This window comes from Chelon labrosus (genome assembly GCF_963514085.1).
Source record: "Chelon labrosus genome assembly, contig: SCAFFOLD_137, whole genome shotgun sequence".
Classification (NCBI taxonomy): domain Eukaryota; kingdom Metazoa; phylum Chordata; class Actinopteri; order Mugiliformes; family Mugilidae; genus Chelon; species Chelon labrosus.
In genome coordinates this window covers 54,249-75,486 of record NW_028181520.1, presented here as the reverse complement: position 1 = coordinate 75,486, position 21,238 = coordinate 54,249, and the positions used below count along the sequence as shown (strand labels likewise).

The 21,238-nt window shown below is 40.5% G+C and overlaps 1 protein-coding gene across 1 annotated transcript in view; it reads left to right on the top strand.

Moving 5' to 3' along the window:
• Positions 1–2,411: 2,411 nt before the first annotated feature.
• LOC311509986 (high affinity immunoglobulin gamma Fc receptor I-like) overlaps positions 2,412–21,238 on the top strand; it is a gene marked incomplete at both ends in the record, with an annotated part of 68,990 nt that continues 50,163 nt past the window's right edge. Inside the window, 4 exons of the mRNA XM_084575445.1 lie at positions 2,412–2,442; positions 3,277–3,312; positions 3,449–3,709; positions 3,789–4,034. Of these exons, the coding sequence (XP_084431571.1) occupies positions 2,412–2,442; positions 3,277–3,312; positions 3,449–3,709; positions 3,789–4,034 (574 nt within the window). The remainder of the gene's footprint in view (positions 2,443–3,276; positions 3,313–3,448; positions 3,710–3,788; positions 4,035–21,238) is intronic.

The window sequence follows — 21,238 nt, the reverse complement described above, 5'->3', positions numbered from 1 at the left end:
GCTGATGTTTATAATGAGAATGGGCTTCGTGATTTTAATGATTTGAGACTGTCTTACCAATTACCTGGATCATCTTTATTTCTGTACTTTCAACTACGATCATCTATGAAAGCGTATGGAGTGCCATGGAATTCTCCTCTTACTGCTCACCCTTTGCACTCCATACTGGTCAACAGAGGACGTAAAAGAGGTTTGGTTTCCCGAATTTATTCACTTATCCGGGACGCTTCTTATAAAACCCTCCCTATTGTACATGTGTGGTCTAACGAAATGAAGCACTACATCGGAGGTGACTCATTGAACTGGGAAAAGATTTGGTCCTCAATTGTCTTTGCTTCTAAAAATCCAAACCATCAACAGATCCATTTCAATTATATCCACAGGACTTACCTCACTCCGAGGAGAAACTTTCTCATGAAACGTTTATCATCCCCAAATTGCACCCTGTGCTCAGATGGACTTACAGGCTCATATTTACATATGTACTGGGAATGTAAGGATGTGAAGCTTTTTTGGGGTGAGGTCTGTTCTACTTTATCTAATGTACTTGAAGTCACTGTACCATGCTCTCCCATTGTGTTACTCCTGAATGATACCACCTCATTAAAATTGGCATGCTGGAAAAGACGTATCCTCCTAACGGGCATCACTGCTGCCAAAAAGATGCTGGCTTTGCGCTGGAAACCTCCACATACAGTTACCAAGCCCCATTGGATTAACACATACATTGACATAATAAATATGGAGCTTTCAGTGGCAAGAATGCACGGTGCTGGAGCTGATACTATTCTAGCATGGCAAACAATGGCAGATAAGATCAAGGAATTGCTGTAATTTCTGTCTATTTGCATCTCTTGTTAAAACATGGTCTGTCTTATCCTGTAAGAGTTTTATATAGATCCAAATTTGGGGGGGTGGGGGGTCGTCGCCTGGTCCTTTTTTTCTTTTTTTTTTTTTTTTTTTTTTTATCCATTATTTTCCTTTTCTTAATTTCTATTAGATTGCAATGTACCTTTTACTTGTACTTGTTTTCCTCGAAAAGCAATAAAAAAAGTTGTTCACAAAAAAAGGAAGTCCAGCTCTGTCCTGGGCTGTCCCTTGGTCTCAGTGAGGGAGGTGGGTGACAGGAGAGTTCTGGCTGAACTGTCTTCTATGCTGGACAATGAGTCCCGCCCCCTGCATGGTGACCTGACAGGACTGAGGAGCAGCTTCAGTGACAGACTGCTTCACCCTCCATGTGTGAAGATGCAGAAGGTCTTTCCTTCCTGCTGCTGTTAGGCTCCATGGTGAGCACTCCTAACATGTGCAATATATCTATCATCTATCTCTGTCATTTCTGCATGCTGTTGCAAACTGCAGTTTCCCCATTGTGGGACAAATAAAGGTTTTGTTATTCTTCTTATTTATTTATTTTATTACCTCAGCTGTCTTCCCTCCTCTGTTTGAGCAGCTTAAGTGAGAAGACAGGATTGCTGGAGGTCAAAATCAGAAACAAAACAAATATTATCTTATCACGATCGGCCATGTTTGTTGTTTATGTTCAACTTCGTTCTCCTGGAATGCTTTGAGGTGGAATCTAGTTCACTCCATAAATCTGACATCTCAGCTTTCTGGAATGCAGCAGAGTAGATTTACTGGAAGTTGAAGTAGTTCTCTTCAGGTTTTGTTCTTCTTTCACAGCTTTTTTTTTTTTTTCAGATTAAAGTAGCAATAGTAACTCCGACATTAAAAAAGCAGTTTCCTGGTTCATGTCAATCAGTCAGCAGTGATGTGCTGCTGCTGCTGCTGCTGCTGCTGCTCCACCTCCATGATGTCCTGTCTCTCAGTATATGTGGCAGCAGGTTGCTGGGTCCAACCTTGGACAGTCCTCAGGTCCTGCAGATGTAACCTCTGTGTCCCCTCAGAAGGCTGCTAATGTCTCTGAGACGCTCTGATGGACATGATGTTGGAAAGCAAACATCTCCCTCTACTGGTCACATGGAGACACTGCAGGGATGGTGTCAGGTCAGACTGTTGGACACATTAGTTGATGGAAAACACTCAAGTGAGGCCTCATTGTTCACAAAGACTGAAGCAGTAAAGTGACCTTAGAGAAAAGATCAAGAGAAGATCTCAGTCCAGCTCTAATCATGTTCAAACTATGCTCATACATACATTTGATAGATTATTCCATCATGGACTTTTCATGTTTAGCTCCTTTTATTCCTTCATTAGTTGAAGAGTTTTCTAGGAGACATAAAGGCTCTGTGGTGTTTGGAGTCTGATTTGTTTGAACGTAGATTTACTTCAAGTTCTTTATCTGTGACTGAGTTTGAACCAATAGAAGAAAGAAGCCAGTCAGAGGAAGAGGGCGGGCTTTACTTGGTGTCACTGTGAAAAGATGAAAAAAGGTCAGACGAGTGAGAAGGACAATGAAGGAAACGTCTCTACAGCGTCTGCTCTGTAAGTCCACAATCTTTGACTGTTGATAACTGATGAAGGAGACATGAAAACTAGTCAGGATCAAGTCAGCATGAGGACGAGCTGCAGGTCTAAAGAGGAACTGGAATCATTTAAAGAGGAAACTGGTCAGAAAGGAACAGGTCAGCTTCAGTCAGTGATTCTATCAGTGGAACTGTCAAGTCAACACACACCTGTCTTTATGCTCTGAGCTACAAGTGGTGTGTTTGTTGAATATTCCTGCAGCACAGTCACTGTTCATAGTCAGGAGAACCATGAGGAAGCTTCAACTTCTGCTTTTAGATTCAAACTAGAGCGTTAAACTTCAAGACACAACATCAGAACAGAGTCAGTTCACTTCCATCAGAGTTCCAGCTGCAGTACTCTACTGATCATTATTATATAGCACTGAGCATAGAACAGCACTGCTGCTGTTAGCGTTCCTCTTCATCTGTACCTTACCCTACGTACTCTACTGTAGTGGATGTCATCACTAATACGTTCCACTGTCTTCTGTGTCTTTGTACCATCTGCATATGTTGAACTTTATTTAGACTCAGTTCTGTGATGTTCTGTCCTGGTAGAGTGTAGATTTATATTTCTGTAGCACCACGGTCCTGGTTTTATTGCAACTCAATCAACATTTAACAGATGAAGACTTTCAGAATCCCAGCAGCCGACATAAAGTCTGTCTGGAGTTAGTGTTGAATGATTCTTTAACATCACTGAGTCCTCAGCAGTGGATCCACCAGAGATCTTAGAGGAACCAGAGATGAATGAAACTCTTCTTGATGATTTAGTTGAACTCAAACTAACCTGAGTGTCATTTCTCTTTAGTTCTGAGCTCTCTGCTGTTCAGCACAACAAACCAAGGTTAGTCAACGTCTTCATTCACTTTAAACCTGTTCAATCCTCATCATTATTACTCAGTAGAGTCAAAGCTTTCAGTCAACATCTCTCAGAGAAAAGACATTAAATCAATCATATTGTTTCATCTGAACCCTCCCAGCTCGTCTGACTGTGAGTCCCAGCAGCTCTCAGGTCTTTGAAGCACACTCTGTGTCTCTGAGCTGTGAGGAGGACGACAGCTCTGCTGGATGGACTCTGAGGAGAAACACCACCACAGAACAGAGGACTCAGTGTGAGGACTGGGGAGAAGCAGCTGGTTCTTCCTGTACCATCAGTGGTGCTTCCACTAGGGACAGTGGAGTTTACTGGTGTGAGTCCAGAGAGGGAGCAACCAGTAACAGCATCAACCTCACTGTCTCTGGTAAGCTCAGACTGTGGAGTTAGTATTGATGAAGCTGTGTGGAAATGGATGAAATGCTGTAGTTTGTCTCTGTGTTGAGGTGGACCAGTGATCCTGCAGAGTCCTGTCCTCCCTGTGATGGAGGGAGATGACGTCACTCTGCTCTGTAAAACAAAGACCACTCCCTCCATCCTCTCAGCTGGTTTCTATAAAGATGGCTCCTTGATCAGGACTGAGTCTACAGGTCACATGACCATCCACCATGTTACCAGGTCTGATGAAGGCCTCTACAAGTGTCACATCATCAGTCATGGAGAGTCTCCATCCAGCTGGATCTCTGTCACAGGTGAGGAGGTCAGAGATGATTCTTCAGCAGCTTTCAACATTCACAATGAGACAATCAGTTCATTATTAGCTTTGCTTCATTCTAGAGAGAAACACCACCACACCTCCTCCTACATCCACACCTCCTCCTGGTTCCTCTCCTCCTGGTTCCTTTCCTCTCCTCCCTGTGTTGTTGTCTTTTTCTCTCTGTTCTCTGGTTCTTCTGGTTCTTCTGGTTCTCCTGGTGAGACGATGTGTTCGTAGGAAACCTGAAGGTGAGACACAGACTCCCATGTTCTTTTTTTATCTTTCATTAAATGTTCATTTAGACTAATTTCCATTAAATTCTATTGTTGTTCATTTTGGTTCATTTCAGCTGTTGGAGGGAACGTCCCAGAAGACATCACGTACAGTGACGTCAAAATATCACGGAACAAGAAACAGCCAATGAGACGGAGCAGAGGTAGAGTTGTTATTATTCTCTTTTTTTATTTATTATTTTGAACTATCCAGTTATAAAAAAATGATTTTAGCCTGAAACGTGTCTTTAAGTTCAGTTTAATCTCAATTAATTCCCATTTAAACCTGGATTATTGTAGGATCAAATGTGGTTACAAGCACTAATTACAATTAGAATGATTAATCTCCTAATAATTACAGGACACCACTGTGGTTACAGCAGTACTTCTGAAATAGTGGGGCGCGCCTGAAGTGTTAGGGGGGCATGAGAGGCAGGGGGGACTTTCAGTATTAGATATCCAAAAAAGGTTTTAAAAAGGCAACTGGACTTGTAGAGTTTTTTCAGAAGACGTTTCACCACTCATCCGAGTAGCTGCTTCAGTTCTGGTGGACTGGTGGGAAATCTGAGGTTTAAATAGGAACTCCTCCTGAAAAAACTTGTTTGTTATGCTAATAACCAGAAACTGGTGCAGCTAATTTCCCTTAACGACTGGGTACTTACCTGTAGTGGAGGGGGGGACTGTGTTGTCCCTGTCCTCTATCTTATGAATGGTTCTCTAACGACTCTTGTCCGTCAGAGGCTCCAGTGTCAAGGTGTGAATGAGACTGAAACTTCTTGGGGACAGAAGTTAAAACTGTATTGTAAATAGATGGCAGATTAAATCTCAGTCCACCTCCTCTGTTTAGTGAAGGTTTTTCCAGTCTGACATAGATGGCTTCCTTTACTCCTCTTTCAAACCATCGGTCTTCTCTGGCTAAGATTTGGACGTTGTTATCTTCAAAGGAGTGTCCTTTGTCCTTCAGGTGTAGGTGGACCGCTGAATCGTTTCCTGATGAGCTGGCTCTCCTGTGCTGGTACATACGTTTATGGATGGGTTGTTTGGTTTCCCCAATGTATAAGTCTGTACACTCCTCACTGCACTGAACAGCGTACACCACATTACTCTGTTTCTGCCTGGGTGTTTTGTCATGTTTGTTTTGTTATTAGCATAACAAGCAAATTTTTTCAGGAGGAGTTCCTATAGTCCCCCAGAACTGAAGAAGCTACTCGGATGAGTGGTGAAACGTCTTCTGAAAAAACTCTACAAGTCCAGTTGCCTTTTTAAAACCTTTTTTGGATATACCATGACCTGGATGACTGAGAACCTTCACAGACAAACTTTCAGTGTTAGAGTCTTTTATTCATGCTTGAACAATAAACAAGCCTCCACTCACTAGGTTGGGTACTTACCTATCGTTGAGGGGGGGATTGTTTTGTCCCTGTCCTCTTTCACTATGAATGGTGGGACAAAACAGGGACAAAACTCTACAAGTCCAGCTGCCTTTTTAAAACATTTTTTTTATATCACACGATATCCCAGTGAATCAATAGCACTTTTTTTCTGTTTTGAGAATCAAACAGACTGAACAGTCCTGTTTAAAAGTTACGAACTGAGTTAATAAACTGACCTTGGAAATCGTTTCAAGTTGTTGCAGATGTTATCTCAGCTCATTTTATTCATCTATTTTGATAATCGGGTGATTTTATGCAGAATGTTGGTGCCAGATAAATAAATATTATCACGTTCTCAATAGTATTTAAATGAAAAAAATGTGTGGCATGACAGAAAATAATTGAGAACCACTGTAGTTACAGGGACCGATAGGGAAATATTAATTTGAAAATCCGGTTAATAGTTAAATTAGAATCAAAATTACAGATCAACGGTAAAGTTGAAGGATTCATAGTTCTAAAAGAAGAACTTTATTGTCACTGCACTGTAACGAAGCGCAGTTCATTACTTGTAAATATTGCACATGGGTAATACGGTAATGGTATTTCCTTGCACAACAACTTGAGCTACTGAAATAATTGCACATTGCACTTTAGTCACGATAGCACTTCATTTACATTTTGCACATTGCTTATGTGCACATTTTTTACAGATATTTAAATAGATTTATTTATTGAATATTTAATGAGCTTTTAAGGAACCTCGTGACCACAGTTGATTGCATGCCGTCGGGCAGGTGCGGGAGCAGAAAGAAAAAGATAGAAGGCAAAACCAGGGGAAGCACCTGTTAACGGCTTTGTTTCCGAAAAGGTGAAACAAGTTTACTTGTTGTGTAACTGCATCCAGTTAATGTTAACGTTGTTGTAGTCCAGACAGCATCAGTTTGTCAGTTGCTGATGTTTGTATGCTAAAGTTTGCCAACCAGGCTGCATGCTGTTACAAGTAAAGACGATTATGGGCCAGCTAACGTTAGTTGTCAACATTAACCAGTTTCAGAAATCTTATCAGTGACTTTGCAACATAAAGACCTGTCAATGGACATTTACTGGGATGTAAATTACATCTTACATCTCGTGTAAGTCTTTAGCAAGGCTAAAGGCTAAAGGCTCTTTTTCTGCAAGCTGAAGAACAATTTTATTGAACAATGAGATAGTTTATCTGATTTGATTCTCTGTGTACAGTTGTTGACTCCTGTTCAAGAATAAATGTTTTTAAATCAAAATGTGTCATGGACCAAAACATTGATGTAGCCTGATGTTTATAGGTGTTTGAGCACAAGTAGGCCAAATGCATCAATTCAGGTGGTGAATGAAAGAACCAGTCATCAATATAATCTGATCTGATTTTAGCTTAAAACACTATTTATGCTTGTTTATTCATTCATATATATATATATATATATGCTTGTGCGCTTCATGCACTGGCATGGATAGGGGCCCACTGACATTAAGAGTGAATTTGGTGGTACGCCCTTGGACCTGTCTACTGGTGGTTACATTGTCTATGTATGCTAGCACAGAGGAGGTGTAGGCCTCAATGTCTGGTTGTTCAAAGAGCTCCCACACAGTGTCCTCAAAACAGTCTTACAAAGACAAAGTAGCTTCCTCAGTCCAACACCACACTGTCTTGTATTGTGGGTTTGATCTGCAGATGAGGGCCGAGAAGCTGGTGTTAAGAACAGGGATAGATGGTCTGAATGTCCAAGGTGTGGGGAGCGTTAGGCTTGCTGGTGTAGACTTGGTCAAGTGTTCTGCCTTTCCTTGGACTGATGTCTACATTTTTATAAAATCTGAGAAGTACCGTCTTCAGACTGGTGTGATTGAAGTGACCAGCTACAATAAAGAAGACATCAGGGTGTTTGTCTTGTTGTCTGCTAATGCTAATATGTAGCTTGTTTATTGCTATGTTAGCATTAGCTCTCTGGTGAACAACAGTGACAAACACAGTGGTGGTTTCCCTGTTCAGATGGAAAGGTCTGCACACTGAAATTCTAGGTCTGGACAACAGTGTCTATACATCAGCTGTTATTAACATAGGGACACACCCCCTCCTCTTTTCCTACCGGAGTCTGATGCACAGTCTGACCGGCTGAGTCCGGGATGTTTTCATGCAGACAGGCAGTGGCGGTTCTGCATTGAATTACTCCCCGAGCGCCCCCCGCGAAAAGAAATGACAACGTTTTGCACAAACAGCCATGTTTCATTATCTCAATTGCACAAATCCTTCAGTAGAACATTTAAAAGCACACTTTTAAGATTTTTTTTTTTTTAAATAATCTTATATTAATATCTACGTGGTCCTCTGTTGAGTTCAGTGTTGTAACTAAACCAGTAAACGAGAAGTTATATCAGTGAAGGTTCATTTTCCCTAAAGGAAAGATAAAGCTCTCTTCGCCCAAAGCCCAGATTTCCCATTTTCCGGTGACACTTAAAGGCACCATGTATTTGTGGATCTGTGGATCTGAGCAGCGTGAACATAGTCTCAAAACTCTGTGTGCGTGCGCAGCCTGATCTGTCCGTATCTGCCGATCCGTATGCGTAGGCTTAGACACTCGTAAGCGCAGGAAGTCTTTTGAAAAAGAAAAGGATGAGCTTTATGAATGAACGATCTGATTTGTGAATTTGCAAAACAATCACACACGTTCAGATAGCTCGGTACGCATTTGTGAATGTCATGTTTCACGTGTGGATCATGGAACACGCATTTGTGACCATTTTGAGACTACATGAAATGATGTGTGAAGAAGAATATCCTTTATAGGACAATAAAGACTCTATCTATCTATCCACTCCATATAGTGACATCATCGTTTTGTATTACCTAGTTTTATTTGGCCATTTCACACAATTCATAAAAATCAAAAACGTGCAGGAATTATAGGCCTGTATTTATAATATTAGGAATGAAATGTGTGTTATATGGAAGAAAGTCAAGGTGTGACTGACTTTAGCCCTTTTATACAGTGGATTCCCCCCACCCTCGATCTGTTCAGTTTCCCTTTCTCAGCACAGCTTCAGCATCTTCTCAGCAAGCAGGGGCGCCTGCAGCTGTAGGGGACGACAATTTGCCAATTCCCCCCACAGATGTCACGGATAATAGAAAACCATGTAGTGGTGCATATTTATTTATTTATTTTTTCCAAGTGCTCGTGCCGCCCCACTTGTGTCATGAAAAAATGCCGTCCCGGGCGGCTCCCCGGTTCGCCCGTGCCTAAAACCGCTACTGCAGACAGGTCTCTGTTATCACTCTTATGCAGCTGTCCATCTGGCGGTTGACAATCCATAATTTGGTTTTGTCCAATGTTGTAATTTGGATTGTGAGGAGCCGCGGCCAGCCTGGCTCGGATGGCGGATTTTCAATGTGGAACTCTTCCAGAGTCCAGTCGGTCCATTTTCATTTTGTTATGAGTTCGTCTCTAGAGTAAACTGTTCTCATCATACAGCTGCTGACTAAAGGAGAGCACTGGGCCACTGCGACTACTGGCGCCTCCATCACCTACACAGTAGAGGAAAGTTCACTCTGTCCATCATTAAACACAGCAGCTTATTTATTCAGAAACATTCATTTACAAGATAATAAATGAAAACACAATATATATATATTTTCTTTTTACCTGTTCTAACCTAACAGTTTATTACAGGTACAGAGTTCTGTTTGACCTGATTATGAATTAGAGTCAATTAATAAGACTTAATAGACTCATTAGAGCCTCATGTGACACAATGATAGAAACAGTTGTCATGGAAACTACATGGACTGTCAACAGCTTTCATTCATTCATATCTAAGTCTCAGAATATAAACATCTGATGTATCTGACCAACTAAAGCTTCTGACTGATTTAAATGAAGATCAACCAGAGTCCAGCTGCTGTTGATGGACTTTAATGCAGGTCAGTGTGTGTTGGACTCAGTGTCACATTGTGATGAACTGATGTGTAGTTAGTGTTTAACTCTGAGCTCTGGTCCACACTCAGTAGTTGTTAGGATCCATTCATCACTGGTTTGTTGTGAGGATGGAATTAGACTTTCTGAAACCATGAGAGAATAAAGAGACAGACTGATGAGAACAGAGATCCTCTGCTGGGAGTTTTCAGCCTCTCAAACTGTCTCTTGATCCAATTATTAATGTAGAACTTTAGAACTCTGCATGTAAAACCACAGCAGCGACTTCCTCCTGCTGACTGCACTGAACTGTAGTCTGATCAGATGGTGTGATAGTGGCACTTCTCAGTATAGTGTGGTCTCCTTTGGCTGCTCTTAGTGTGTACATTGTGTGAGTTTTGTGTCTTGTTGTGAGATGTGTCAGCTTTTACAAATAGCAGCAAACAGTTTGTGGTCGTCCACTTCTCTGTTTCACAAACATTTCCACCAGAGGTGTTAAGAAGAGAAAAAAACTGTAAAAAGCTGCTGCTGTAAATATGCTGACAGTAATGATGCAGTTTAATAAAGAAAGAGGAACAAATGAACACAATAAGAGTTTAGAGCTAAGAATTTGTTGGTGATTAGACTCTGATGATGAGAATCAACTTCTCAGAGCAATGTCCCAAATGGAGGAAGGAGTCTAGACGTCAGTGGTGGAGCAGAGTTAATAGATCTCTGGAAAGATCTCAGATGAATCTGAAGGAAAGAGTTTGGTTCCTGAATCTTCCTGGTCTCTGTTTCTAGTCCCAGTAATATTGACCAATCATGTTTGAGCAGGCTTTGGTTCCATGCAGGTAAACAGATGATACCTGATGTGTTCCCAGACACCAGATCACTGGTGGAAACTACAGCTGAGACTCTCTGGACATCCAGAAGGATGAGGTGGTGATGGAGAGGATTCAAACATATTTAATGAACAGAGAGTCAGAAAGATCATTGGACAGTTTAGAGATGATGAGACTGATTTTAACAGCGTGAGACAAAGAAGATAGAGAAGCAGGAACAGCACACATTCAATAAAGTCCCAACACCAGCAACACATCATCCTGACTCAACACAGAAGGTTCATTGATGGAACTCTTGTGTGTTTTATTTTCCAGACAGTGATCCAGCTGCAGAGAACGTCACTTATGGACAAATAGCCACCAGACCAAAAAGGACCAGAGGTACAGCTGCTCTTTACTTTCAACTGTAGACACAGCTGCTAAGCTAAGCTAAGCTAAGCATGTCCTGATGTGAAATATAATGATCTAATCTTTACCACAATGAAAGAGAACAAAAAATCATCACTTTTTGTGAAAGTGATGATTCATTCATTTAAAGAGATCAAAGTGGAATGATGTCAGGATGTTCAAATCTATTTGAGTCTCATCTTGACGTGATGTCTAATGATACAACTCTGTTATCAATCTCCTTATCATTAAATATACTGTATCTGTCTTGTTTTATCATTACATTTACATCTAATTTATAAATTATAATTTGAAACATAGGCCGTAGTGTGAGTGTGAGTGGTTCTCTGTCTCTCTGTGTTAGCCCTGAGATAGACTGGAGACCTGTCCAGGGTGGACCCCACCTAGACCAATGACAGCTGGGATAGGCTCCAGCAGCCCCCCGCGTCCCTTAACAGGAATAAGCGGGTCCAGAAGATGAATGAATTTGAAACATAACTAGAAAATTCCTGCTGGAAATTTTGAGAGTGACTCGAGGGCTACTGCCGGCGTTATTAAAAAAAGAAAAGGAAAAAGATGTTAGCATTACAATTACTAATGTTGGCATTACTATTTGCCACGCTAACGCGCGGCGCTGACGCACTAAACTAGGCTAAGGCTAGAGATTAGCACAGTCACACACACACACAATAGAAAACATTCAGCTCAGATGTACACACAGAGCAAGCAGAGTGACAGTCACCTCAAAAAATGTCTTGCTTTACCTCTCTGTTACTGCCTGTCTGTCTTTTACCCTCTCTCTGTCTCTATCTTTGTTATTTACTTAAATAAACTGAAATTAACTGCCAAGGACTACAAAAATGGCTGCAGCTGTGGCCCTGGCCTGAGGCTGCCATGGTGACTTTGCTGGTTGCCATGACTACTCACAGACACAGGAGAGGAGAAGGAAGAAATTTAGATTTTTTGCCCTCTGACAGTCCTCGCATTTGAGCTCACTGAGGCAAAACCAAAGCTCACATCAGAAAAAAAACAGACAGTGATTGGCAGGAGAAGTTCCCGAACACACTGATGTAATTTTGGTGTCTCTGGAGTAAATATTGTGGAAACTGTGGCGAGTATAAGAAGAGGGTGGATTCAGCTTTCCTCGAAAATCAGCTTCAAATTTTGAATGGGAGTTCATGGGTCGTGTCTCGTGCGTAGCCTCGAGTCACTAATTATTTCTTCTTACATAATTCTAACTTTATAAAAACTGAGTTGTTTGTGATTAGACGACACTAACATAAAACATCCTGCTCAGTAGAGACTGAAGTTACTTGACAGCAGCAGGATTTCATCCAAACACAAATCAAATTTGAACCAGATTCAATCTGCAATAGAAAATAAAATTAATGTGTGATTTATCTACAACTGTTATGTGAATAATACGGAGGTGGCAAAAGTATTCACATTCTGTACTTAAGTAAAAGTACGGATACTTGTGTAAAAAAGTACTCTGATAAAAGTAAAAGTACTGATTCAACTCCTTTACACAAGTAAAAGTAAGAAAGTACAGGCTCTGAAATGTACTTAAGTAAAAAGTAAAAATGATTTTGCCATTAGTGAGTGTGAGTGGTTATCTGTCTCTCTGTGTTAGCCCTGAGATAGACTGGAGACCTGTCCAGGGTGGACCCCACCTCTAGACCAATGACAGCTGGGATAGACTGGAGACCTGTCCAGGGTGGACCCCACCTCTAGACCAATGACAGCTGGGATAGACTGGAGACCTGTCCAGGGTGGACCCCACCTCTAGACCAATGACAGCTGGGATAGGCGAGATCGCCAGAAAAATAAATACTCAAGTAAAGTACAGATACCTGAAAAATCTACTTAAGTAGTAAGTAGATTTATGAAGTATTTGTACTTCGTTATTTCCCACCTCCGGAATCTCATGAGTTGGTTTGTAGAGAAGGAAGGTACAACGAGATGAAGTGCTGTATTTGCCAGAGCTGAACAGTGTAATACCACTGAAGGACACTAGGGATCGCCTTTAATAGACTCATTAAAAATAATAAAACCAATATAAAGTGTTTTTTTTCTACAAGTCAGGACCTGACAGAGAGTTACAGCAGGTCTGGGGTGTCCTTGACTGACATTCTAACCCAGTGGTGGACATCACCATGGTGACTCCAGCTTTTATTCACAATCTTTGCTTCAGGCAATACTCTTCATTGAAATATACCTAGAGTATTTGGAATCCACTGATGCCTGAATTGATTTACAATCATATAAAATAAAATAATTATTTTAATTATAATTATTAATAATTATTATCCATAATTATTAGTTTTTCTTTCAATCTGATGCTAAATTAAGTGGAGATTGTTCATTTGTCTGTAGTACATAGTATGGATATAAGTTACGATGCAAATTACCAACAAAATGTTATGCTACGTATTCATTAGCTTTAATTAACTTGATGTAATCCCCACTCCGATGAGCCAGCTCTGAGAGCTGATGCTTGGTAGTGATACAGTAGAGCTGGGGCCTCATGTACTAACAGTTGCGTAGATTTCCTTCTAAATCGTGATGTAAGTTCAGATTTAGAAGCATTTCGAAGCACATTTCCTTTGTCCCTATCCACGCCCCTTTTAAATATGTAAATCCATGTCCACGCCCATTTTAAATATGGAAATTATATTTAAATTGACTCTGCACCTGAGATTCCCATCTCTGCGCGATCAGAAAACGAAAACATAAGAATGAGTAAGACGGGAAAAAAGAAGAACTTCACAGAAAGAGAATTGGAAACGCTACTCACTGGAGTACTACGGAACCCGGGAGAGGTCACTTTAAGTGATATTTTTTCTGGCCGTGATAATTTGTGAGCACGTTTTCCTTTAATTGAGCCCTCGAATTAATAAAACGTGACCCCGTTGTAGGCCTAAATTGAGCTCTCGAAATATGTATTTCGTGCTCACATTAATCATTTCTGACATTTTCTCAGCGCTCGCAACTTCGTGCTAAGCTATTGACATTGGACTAATATCAGGCTGTCTGTAACATTACAGTTCATATTGGTAAGTGATGATAACTGTAGGCAGTTAATTAATTAAAGCCTTTTTAGTTTTCACCATTAGGTGGTGAAGAGTTTATAGCAGACTTCTACTCTTTGTAGCAGGGTCACCTGTTTACATGTGTCAAGACAATATTGAGTGCACGTTTTACAAATTGTGGCCACGTTTAAGTAGATCGTGCACACAATGTTCTATCACCATATTCACTAAATTGTGCGCTCGTTTTAGTAAATAGTGCACTCGTTTTATAAATTGTGCGCTCATTTTAATAAATTGTGCCCTCGTTTTACTATGCTTAAAATGAGAGCTCAATTTAGTAAAATGAGCGCACACTATAGTAAAACGAGAGTACAATATAGTAAATTGTGCACACGATTTAGTAAAACGGGTGCACGATTTAGTAAAACGAGTGCACAATGTAGTAAATTGTGCGCACAATAGAGTAAAACGAGAGCACAATGTAGTAAAACGAGCGCACAATGTAGTAAAACGAGCGCACGGTTTACTAAAACGAGAGCACAATTTAGTAAAATGAGCGCACACTATAGTAAAACGAGAGTACAATATAGTAAATTGTGCACACGATTTAGTAAAACGAGTGCACAATGTAGTAAATTGTGCGAACAATAGAGTAAAACGAGAGCACAATGTAGTAAAACGAGCGCACAATGTAGTAAAACGAGCTCACATTCTCTCAACATGCAAAACATTTTGCGGTGACACCTCTAAGGCTCCGTATTTCCCAGCATCACCTCTAAGTGTCGCCAAAGGATCGACATCTGTAGAATCCTACTTACGCCAGCCACGTCGTTGGCGTAGGGACGTACAAAATTCCCGGACATTTCACCCTTGAAACATCTGAACCTATACGTGAGCGAGTACTTACGTAACATTTTTGTACTTAAGCAACGTTCGTACATGAGGCCCCTGATTCCCATCAGTGAGAGCTGACTCTCACTGATGATCTTTCACTTGTTCGCCTCTGCTTGCGTGAGGGCCAATGGGCAATCACATGTGAGGACTTAAGATCATAGCATTATGTGACAGCAGAGAGGTGGACGGATCTGTGGCTGACTGAATAAGACAGCAGAGAGCAGTGAACAGGACAGATATGGAGAGAAGAGCTGAGACATCCGATTTTTCATTCATTCATTCATCGTTGGTACACGCTTATTCCTGTAAGGGTCGTGGCGGTCTGCTGGAGCCTATCCCAGCTGTCCATCTGATTTTTATTAATGTCAATATGAACTGAGGACATTTATACTGTTTGTTACTGAGCTTGGTTCTGTTTTGTTTCTGCGTGTGTGGATTTGATTAGAGTGTTTTGTTCGTTTGTTTGAACAATTAAAGTTTTATTGAAATGTGCTTTTGTAACAGAATAACTGCACAAAATGAGAATACCTATTAGGCTTCTCATCAAAACATTGAAGACCAAAGGGATCATCAACACACAAACCATATGTATTTGCTGAAGATCAACCAGAGTCCAGCTGCTGTTGATGGACTTTAATGCAGGTCAGCGTGTGTTGGACTCAGTGTCACATTGTGATGAACTGATGTGTAGTTAGTGTTTAACTCTGAGCTCTGGTCCACACTCAGTAGTTGTTAGTAGGATCCATTCATCACTGGTTTGTTGTGAGGATGGAATTAGACTTTCTAAAACCATGAGAGAATAAAGAGACAGACTGATGAGAACAGAGATCCTCTGCTGGGAGTTTTCAGCCTCTCAAACTGTCTCTTGATCCAATTATTAATGTAGAACTTTAGAACTCTGCATGTAAAACCACAGCAGCAACTTCCTCCTGCTGACTGCACTGAACTGTAGTCTGATCAGATGGTGTGATAGTGGCACTTCTCAGTATAGTGTGGTCTCCTTTGGCTGCTCTTAGTGTGTACATTGTGTGAGTTTTGTGTCTTGTTGTGAGATGTGTCAGCTTTTACAAATAGCAGCAAACTGTTTGTGGTCGTCCACTTCTCTGTTTCACAAACATTTCCACCAGAGGTGTTAAGAAGAGAAAAAAACTGTAAAAAGCTGCTGCTGTAAATATGCTGACAGTAATGATGCAGTTTAATAAAGAAAGAGGAACAAATGAACACAATCAGAGTTTAGAGCTAAGAATTTGTTGGTGATTAGACTCTGATGATGAGAATCAACTTCTCAGAGCAATGTCCCAAATGGAGGAAGGAGTCTAGACGTCAGTGGTGGAGCAGAGTTAATAGATCTCTGGAAAGATCTCAGATGAATCTGAAGGAAAGAGTTTGGTTCCTGAATCTTCCTGGTCTCTGTTTCTAGTCCTAGTAATATTGACCAATCATGTTTGAGCAGGCTTTGGTTCCATGCAGGTAAACAGATGATACCTGATGTGTTCCCAGACACCAGATCACTGGTGGAAACTACAGCTGAGACTCTCTGGACATCCAGAAGGATGAGGTGGTGATGGAGAGGATTCAAACATATTTAATGAACAGAGAGACAGAAAGATCATTGGACAGTTTAGAGATGAAGAGACTGATTTTAACAGCGTGAGACAAAGAAGATAGAGAAGCAGGAACAGCACACATTCAATAAAGTCCCAACACCAGCAACACATCATCCTGACTGAACTCAGAAGGTTCATTGATGGAACTCTTGTGTGTTTTATTTTCCAGACAGTGATCCAGCTGCAAAGAACGTCACTTATGGACAAATAGCCACCAGACCAAAAAGGACCAGAGGTACAGCTGCTCTTTACTTTCAACTGTAGACACAGCTGCTAAGCTAAGCTAAGCTAAGCTAAGCTAAGCTAAGCATGTCCTGATGTGAAATATAATGATCTGATCTTTACCACAAGGAAAGAGAACAAAAAATCATCACTTTTTGTGAAAGTGATGATTCATTCATTTAAAGAGATCAAAGTGGAATGATGTCAGGATGTTCAAATTTATTTCTCATCTTGACGTGATGTCTAATGATACAACTCTGTTATCAATCTCCTTATCATTAAATACACTGTATCTGTCTTGTTTTATCATTACATTTACATCTAATTTATAAATTATAATTTGAAACATAGGCCGTAGTGTGAGTGTGAGCGGTTGTCTGTCTCTCTGTGTTAGCCCTGAGATAGACTGGAGACCTGTCCAGGGTGGACCCCACCTCTAGACCGATGACAGCTACTTTATGAAGTATTTGTACTTCGTTACTTCCCACCTCTGGAATCTTATGCATTGGTTTGTAGAGAAGGAAGGTACAACGAGATGAAGTGCTGTATTTGCCAGAGCTGAACAGTGTAATACCACAGGCCATATGTATTTGCTGTGTTAGGCTAAAATATCAGGCTATAAATGATACTAAATAAAGAGCTGTTTGGGAGCCGAAAGAGTCGATATTTTTTGGGAGCTGTGACAAAAGACTCGGCTCTTGGAAAAGAGCCGAACTCCCCATCACTAGAAACTAGTGAACTTACAAAAGGTTCCTAAGTACGAACTTAATGTGCTCAGACCAGCATTGAAGTAATATGTTATCTCAGCTGCAGTCTGAGTGGAAGCAGCGTGTTGCAAATTTGTTTCCTCATGGTGACAAGTGCTCAGATGGTCAACTGTCTTCAGAGTTGAGGTCTGTGCTGGTTCCTGTTTTTAGGTCTCACTGCTGAGTTCTCAGGGGTAGTTCCTGTCCGGGTGCTGGAGTCTCTGATTGTCAGACCTTATGTGGACACTGCTGACTCTCTAGTTATTTATTAGATTAGATTCAACTTTATTGTCATTACATATATTGTGATTGATACTTAATATGCAATTTTTTATTTATTTCTTATTTTATCCTCTTTTTTTTCTCAACAAAACACAATGAATGATTTAAATATGACAAACACAATATTAGATACATAGTGTAAATGGTTCTTTCCCATAGACTGGGCCTGTTTGTTAGAATTGAATTAAACCATGTATGACTTGAAATAAATGACATTTTTATTTAATGGCTCATTACAGAAACATCTGTTTTTTACAACCTGGACCTTATTTCTAGCATAAAAATGTCATCGTTTTCTCACCAATACCACTTTTGTTTCATTTGCACTTGTTCAGGAGATAATTAGATCAGAGTATATCCACATAGCGGGAGTGGTCAGGGCACCGTAACGCAGCCTCTAAGTAACATTATCTGCAGCGAAACTCGTTCATTCCACCAATACTTTGTTATGATACGCTGGTGCTATTCCCCGTTGAGTCCGGAGTTACGTGTTAACATCATCCGGGGTCTGTAGATTGACCTACCCCTTAGCAAAAAGAAGTTTATTCAAGTGTACTACAAGTATACTTATGGTATAGTGAAGTATACTTGGCTTATACTGAAAAGTATAAAGAAAAGTCTAAGACTAAGTATATATATACTAAGACTTACACTTATACTTTAAGACTAAAGCTTATACTTGTACTTTGGTATACTTTTTACTACTTTCTGCCACAAAGTACTAATACTTAGTATATCTTAGTCCAAGTACAGAATAAGATCAAGTCATTGACTTGTGCATATATTTAATTTAGCAGAATAAAAATGTTTTTCCACTACACAATTTATTTGTGGTATCACCCCTGTTAGAAACTCAAGATCATATAGTGCTGGACTTTAAAAGTTTACAGTAAATGGTATGTGTGTTCACTAGCAGTATCTTTATGTACCTTAAAGACATACACAACAACAGAAACATTGACTTGACTTCATTGATCAAGTTCTAGTCCCTTTTATAAGAGTTTGATAATGGTGTTATGTTTCAACGGGAACACATTTAGTTTTAATCATGTCAGGCCACACAGCATTGACAGTTTTTTTTTCATATATAAAGTACTTTGTACTGTGAATCTTTACATACAGGCCTGTCTGATTCAGTCAGAACCACAACTAAAACACAACATAGTTTGGTGCATGAACAAAAAGCAGAAATTTGATGTCAAGACGTTTGTTTAAAAATAACCAAGTCATTAATTAAACTACATGTATCATCTTTGAAGCATACTGCACTGTTGTATCTCTTCTTTAGTCTGAAATGTCCACATCCAGTTTGCTTGTGGTAGAGTTCTCAGTGTTGACTTCATCATCTTCATCTTCACTGTTGGAAGTGTTACTCCAGTTGTAAGAGACATACAGGTAGAGAGAGAGGAGCACGGGGTGCTTGAGTGTGTGTGTGTTGCAGAGGGGGTGGTTCACGTGGGAGTAGGCGTGTGTGCGTACGGAGGTGTGTGTGCGTAAAGGTGTGCACTCACCAGTGACATCAGATGAGAGAGTCAGGGTTGGGTAGTAGCCGTAATTTTTGTTGACCGCTACTCATTCATTCATTCATCGCCCTTTTTTATCTGTTTAATCCGCTGGTCTCATTTTTCCATTCATCCATCTTTGCTGTGCTGTGATAGCTCTGTGCTGTTGTTTACAATAAATGCACCAAAAGCATCTTTGGATCTCAGCGTATCTGTCATCATAACCTCCTATAGCGCGTCACAAATCTGCATACCTGAGGACCCAACCTCATACTTTAAGCGGCTAAAAGGTTTGTGTTGGAAGCCGCAACATTTTGTCAACAAAATAGGCGTTTAATGAAAATCATCAAGCCGCACCAAAGAACCAAGTCGTCACGCAACGACTAGCCCGAGAACAAAGGAGCCACAGCTAAGTGCCACACCACGCCATCCATTCACCTGGGAACAGGTAGGCCTGAACCTGTTAATGCTTGTGGATAAAGGAATCCGCTTTGATTGGAATGCATTGTGTCAAATGAGGACAATGTATTAAATGGATGTCACGCTGGTTGCATTGGCACATTGAGGGTGGCGCAACTTCTCCGTGCTTTATTGGATTGTGTCGGGACTTTGTGGCATAAATACGTGGCGGCTGATGTTGTCTAAAGGCCTGTTGCTTGTTGAAATGCTTGGATTGAATTTGCTCTGTCAATGAATTTAAATGCAATGTCTATGGATGGATTTTGAATGCGCTCTTGAATGATATGTGATTGTGTTGCTTCATACAAAATACAATCTAATGGAAATGAGTCAAATAAACGCTGTTGCTGAATGTTCAAACATGGAAAATGAAAAAAGGGAAATCAAACTGACGGCCAAAGCTTTGGAAAATAAAATCGAACGGTTGCAGCATGAGCGCAAAAGTGCCGTTAATAAAATCAAAGCTCCGCAAATAAAAGGGCACATGAAATCAAAAGAAGATGTAACTGAAATCCCTTCACAACTGAATAACTTGAATGCACTGTGTAAAAAGGCCACTGACTTGCACAATGAATTTCTGCCACTGCTTCCTGGTGACGAGGGTGAAAAACAAAATGAGTGGTTTTCTAGCATTATGGATTATAGTGACTAGTGCAGAGCCCGTAGTTTACACGTGAAAATTATGCCTCCTGTCCGTGTCATTTATGCATAGGCTACACCGGTCTCTGTATTGTGCAGTTGCGTAGCCTATCTTAGGCTACTTGCGTTAACTGCAGTTTTGCTATTTGGGCAAATACAGTAGGCTATCTGGCTTGTGCAGAGAGGTCAGTTCACAGATGCAGCCGCGTTAGTTTTCCTACTCCTCGGCAATAATATGCAATTTCGAAATGTTTCGACAGTGATGTTCCATTGAGAGTTGCAACGCAACGTTAGTTTTCCTTAAGTATGTATGCTATGTATGCACTGTAAATGGCTAAATTCAACTCGGGATTACAGGGCTACAGGTCTGTCCGTGCACTCATGCAGCCGTACTATGTGAGAGAGTGGCCGGTGCACTGTTGTGTGACAGGGGGAGTGGCTACAGTCAGACGGAGCAGAAGAACGGTAAATGAGTAAATGCTTGTTTTAAAGCAGCACTAAAGAAGTTTTCCTCTTCGGTCCCCCTACTGGTTGGAAGTGTAATTGTCCATTACTTCCGTCGTAAATAAGTAAGCCTACTGCATCCTACTGTCGCAGGCACGTTATTTGTTTATGCAGAACCGGCTTTGGAAACAATCAACGATATCGAAGGATGTCCAGTGACAAGGTAGAGTATGTTGCATGATTTTACGAAAGTATGATGTATTGCAACATTAGAATGAAGTAAAACAAAATAATGACATTGCTTGCTATTTTTATTTCTGTGTGAAACTGTAAATTTAAAACGGAAGATTAGCAATAGCCAGAATAAAGAAACGTATTGCCTAACAGTTTAGCACGTAATAGCCATTTGCATTGTCTGTGAAAATCTTGTGAATGTTGTTGAAAAAAGTTTCAGAGACCGTTGTGAACCAAGAATCAACAAGTTTGGGAACGATCAAACATTTGGGGTTATTTTGGCAGTTATTGTCTTAGCTTGCAGTGATAGTTACAGCAATATTTAGCTTAGCGATAGT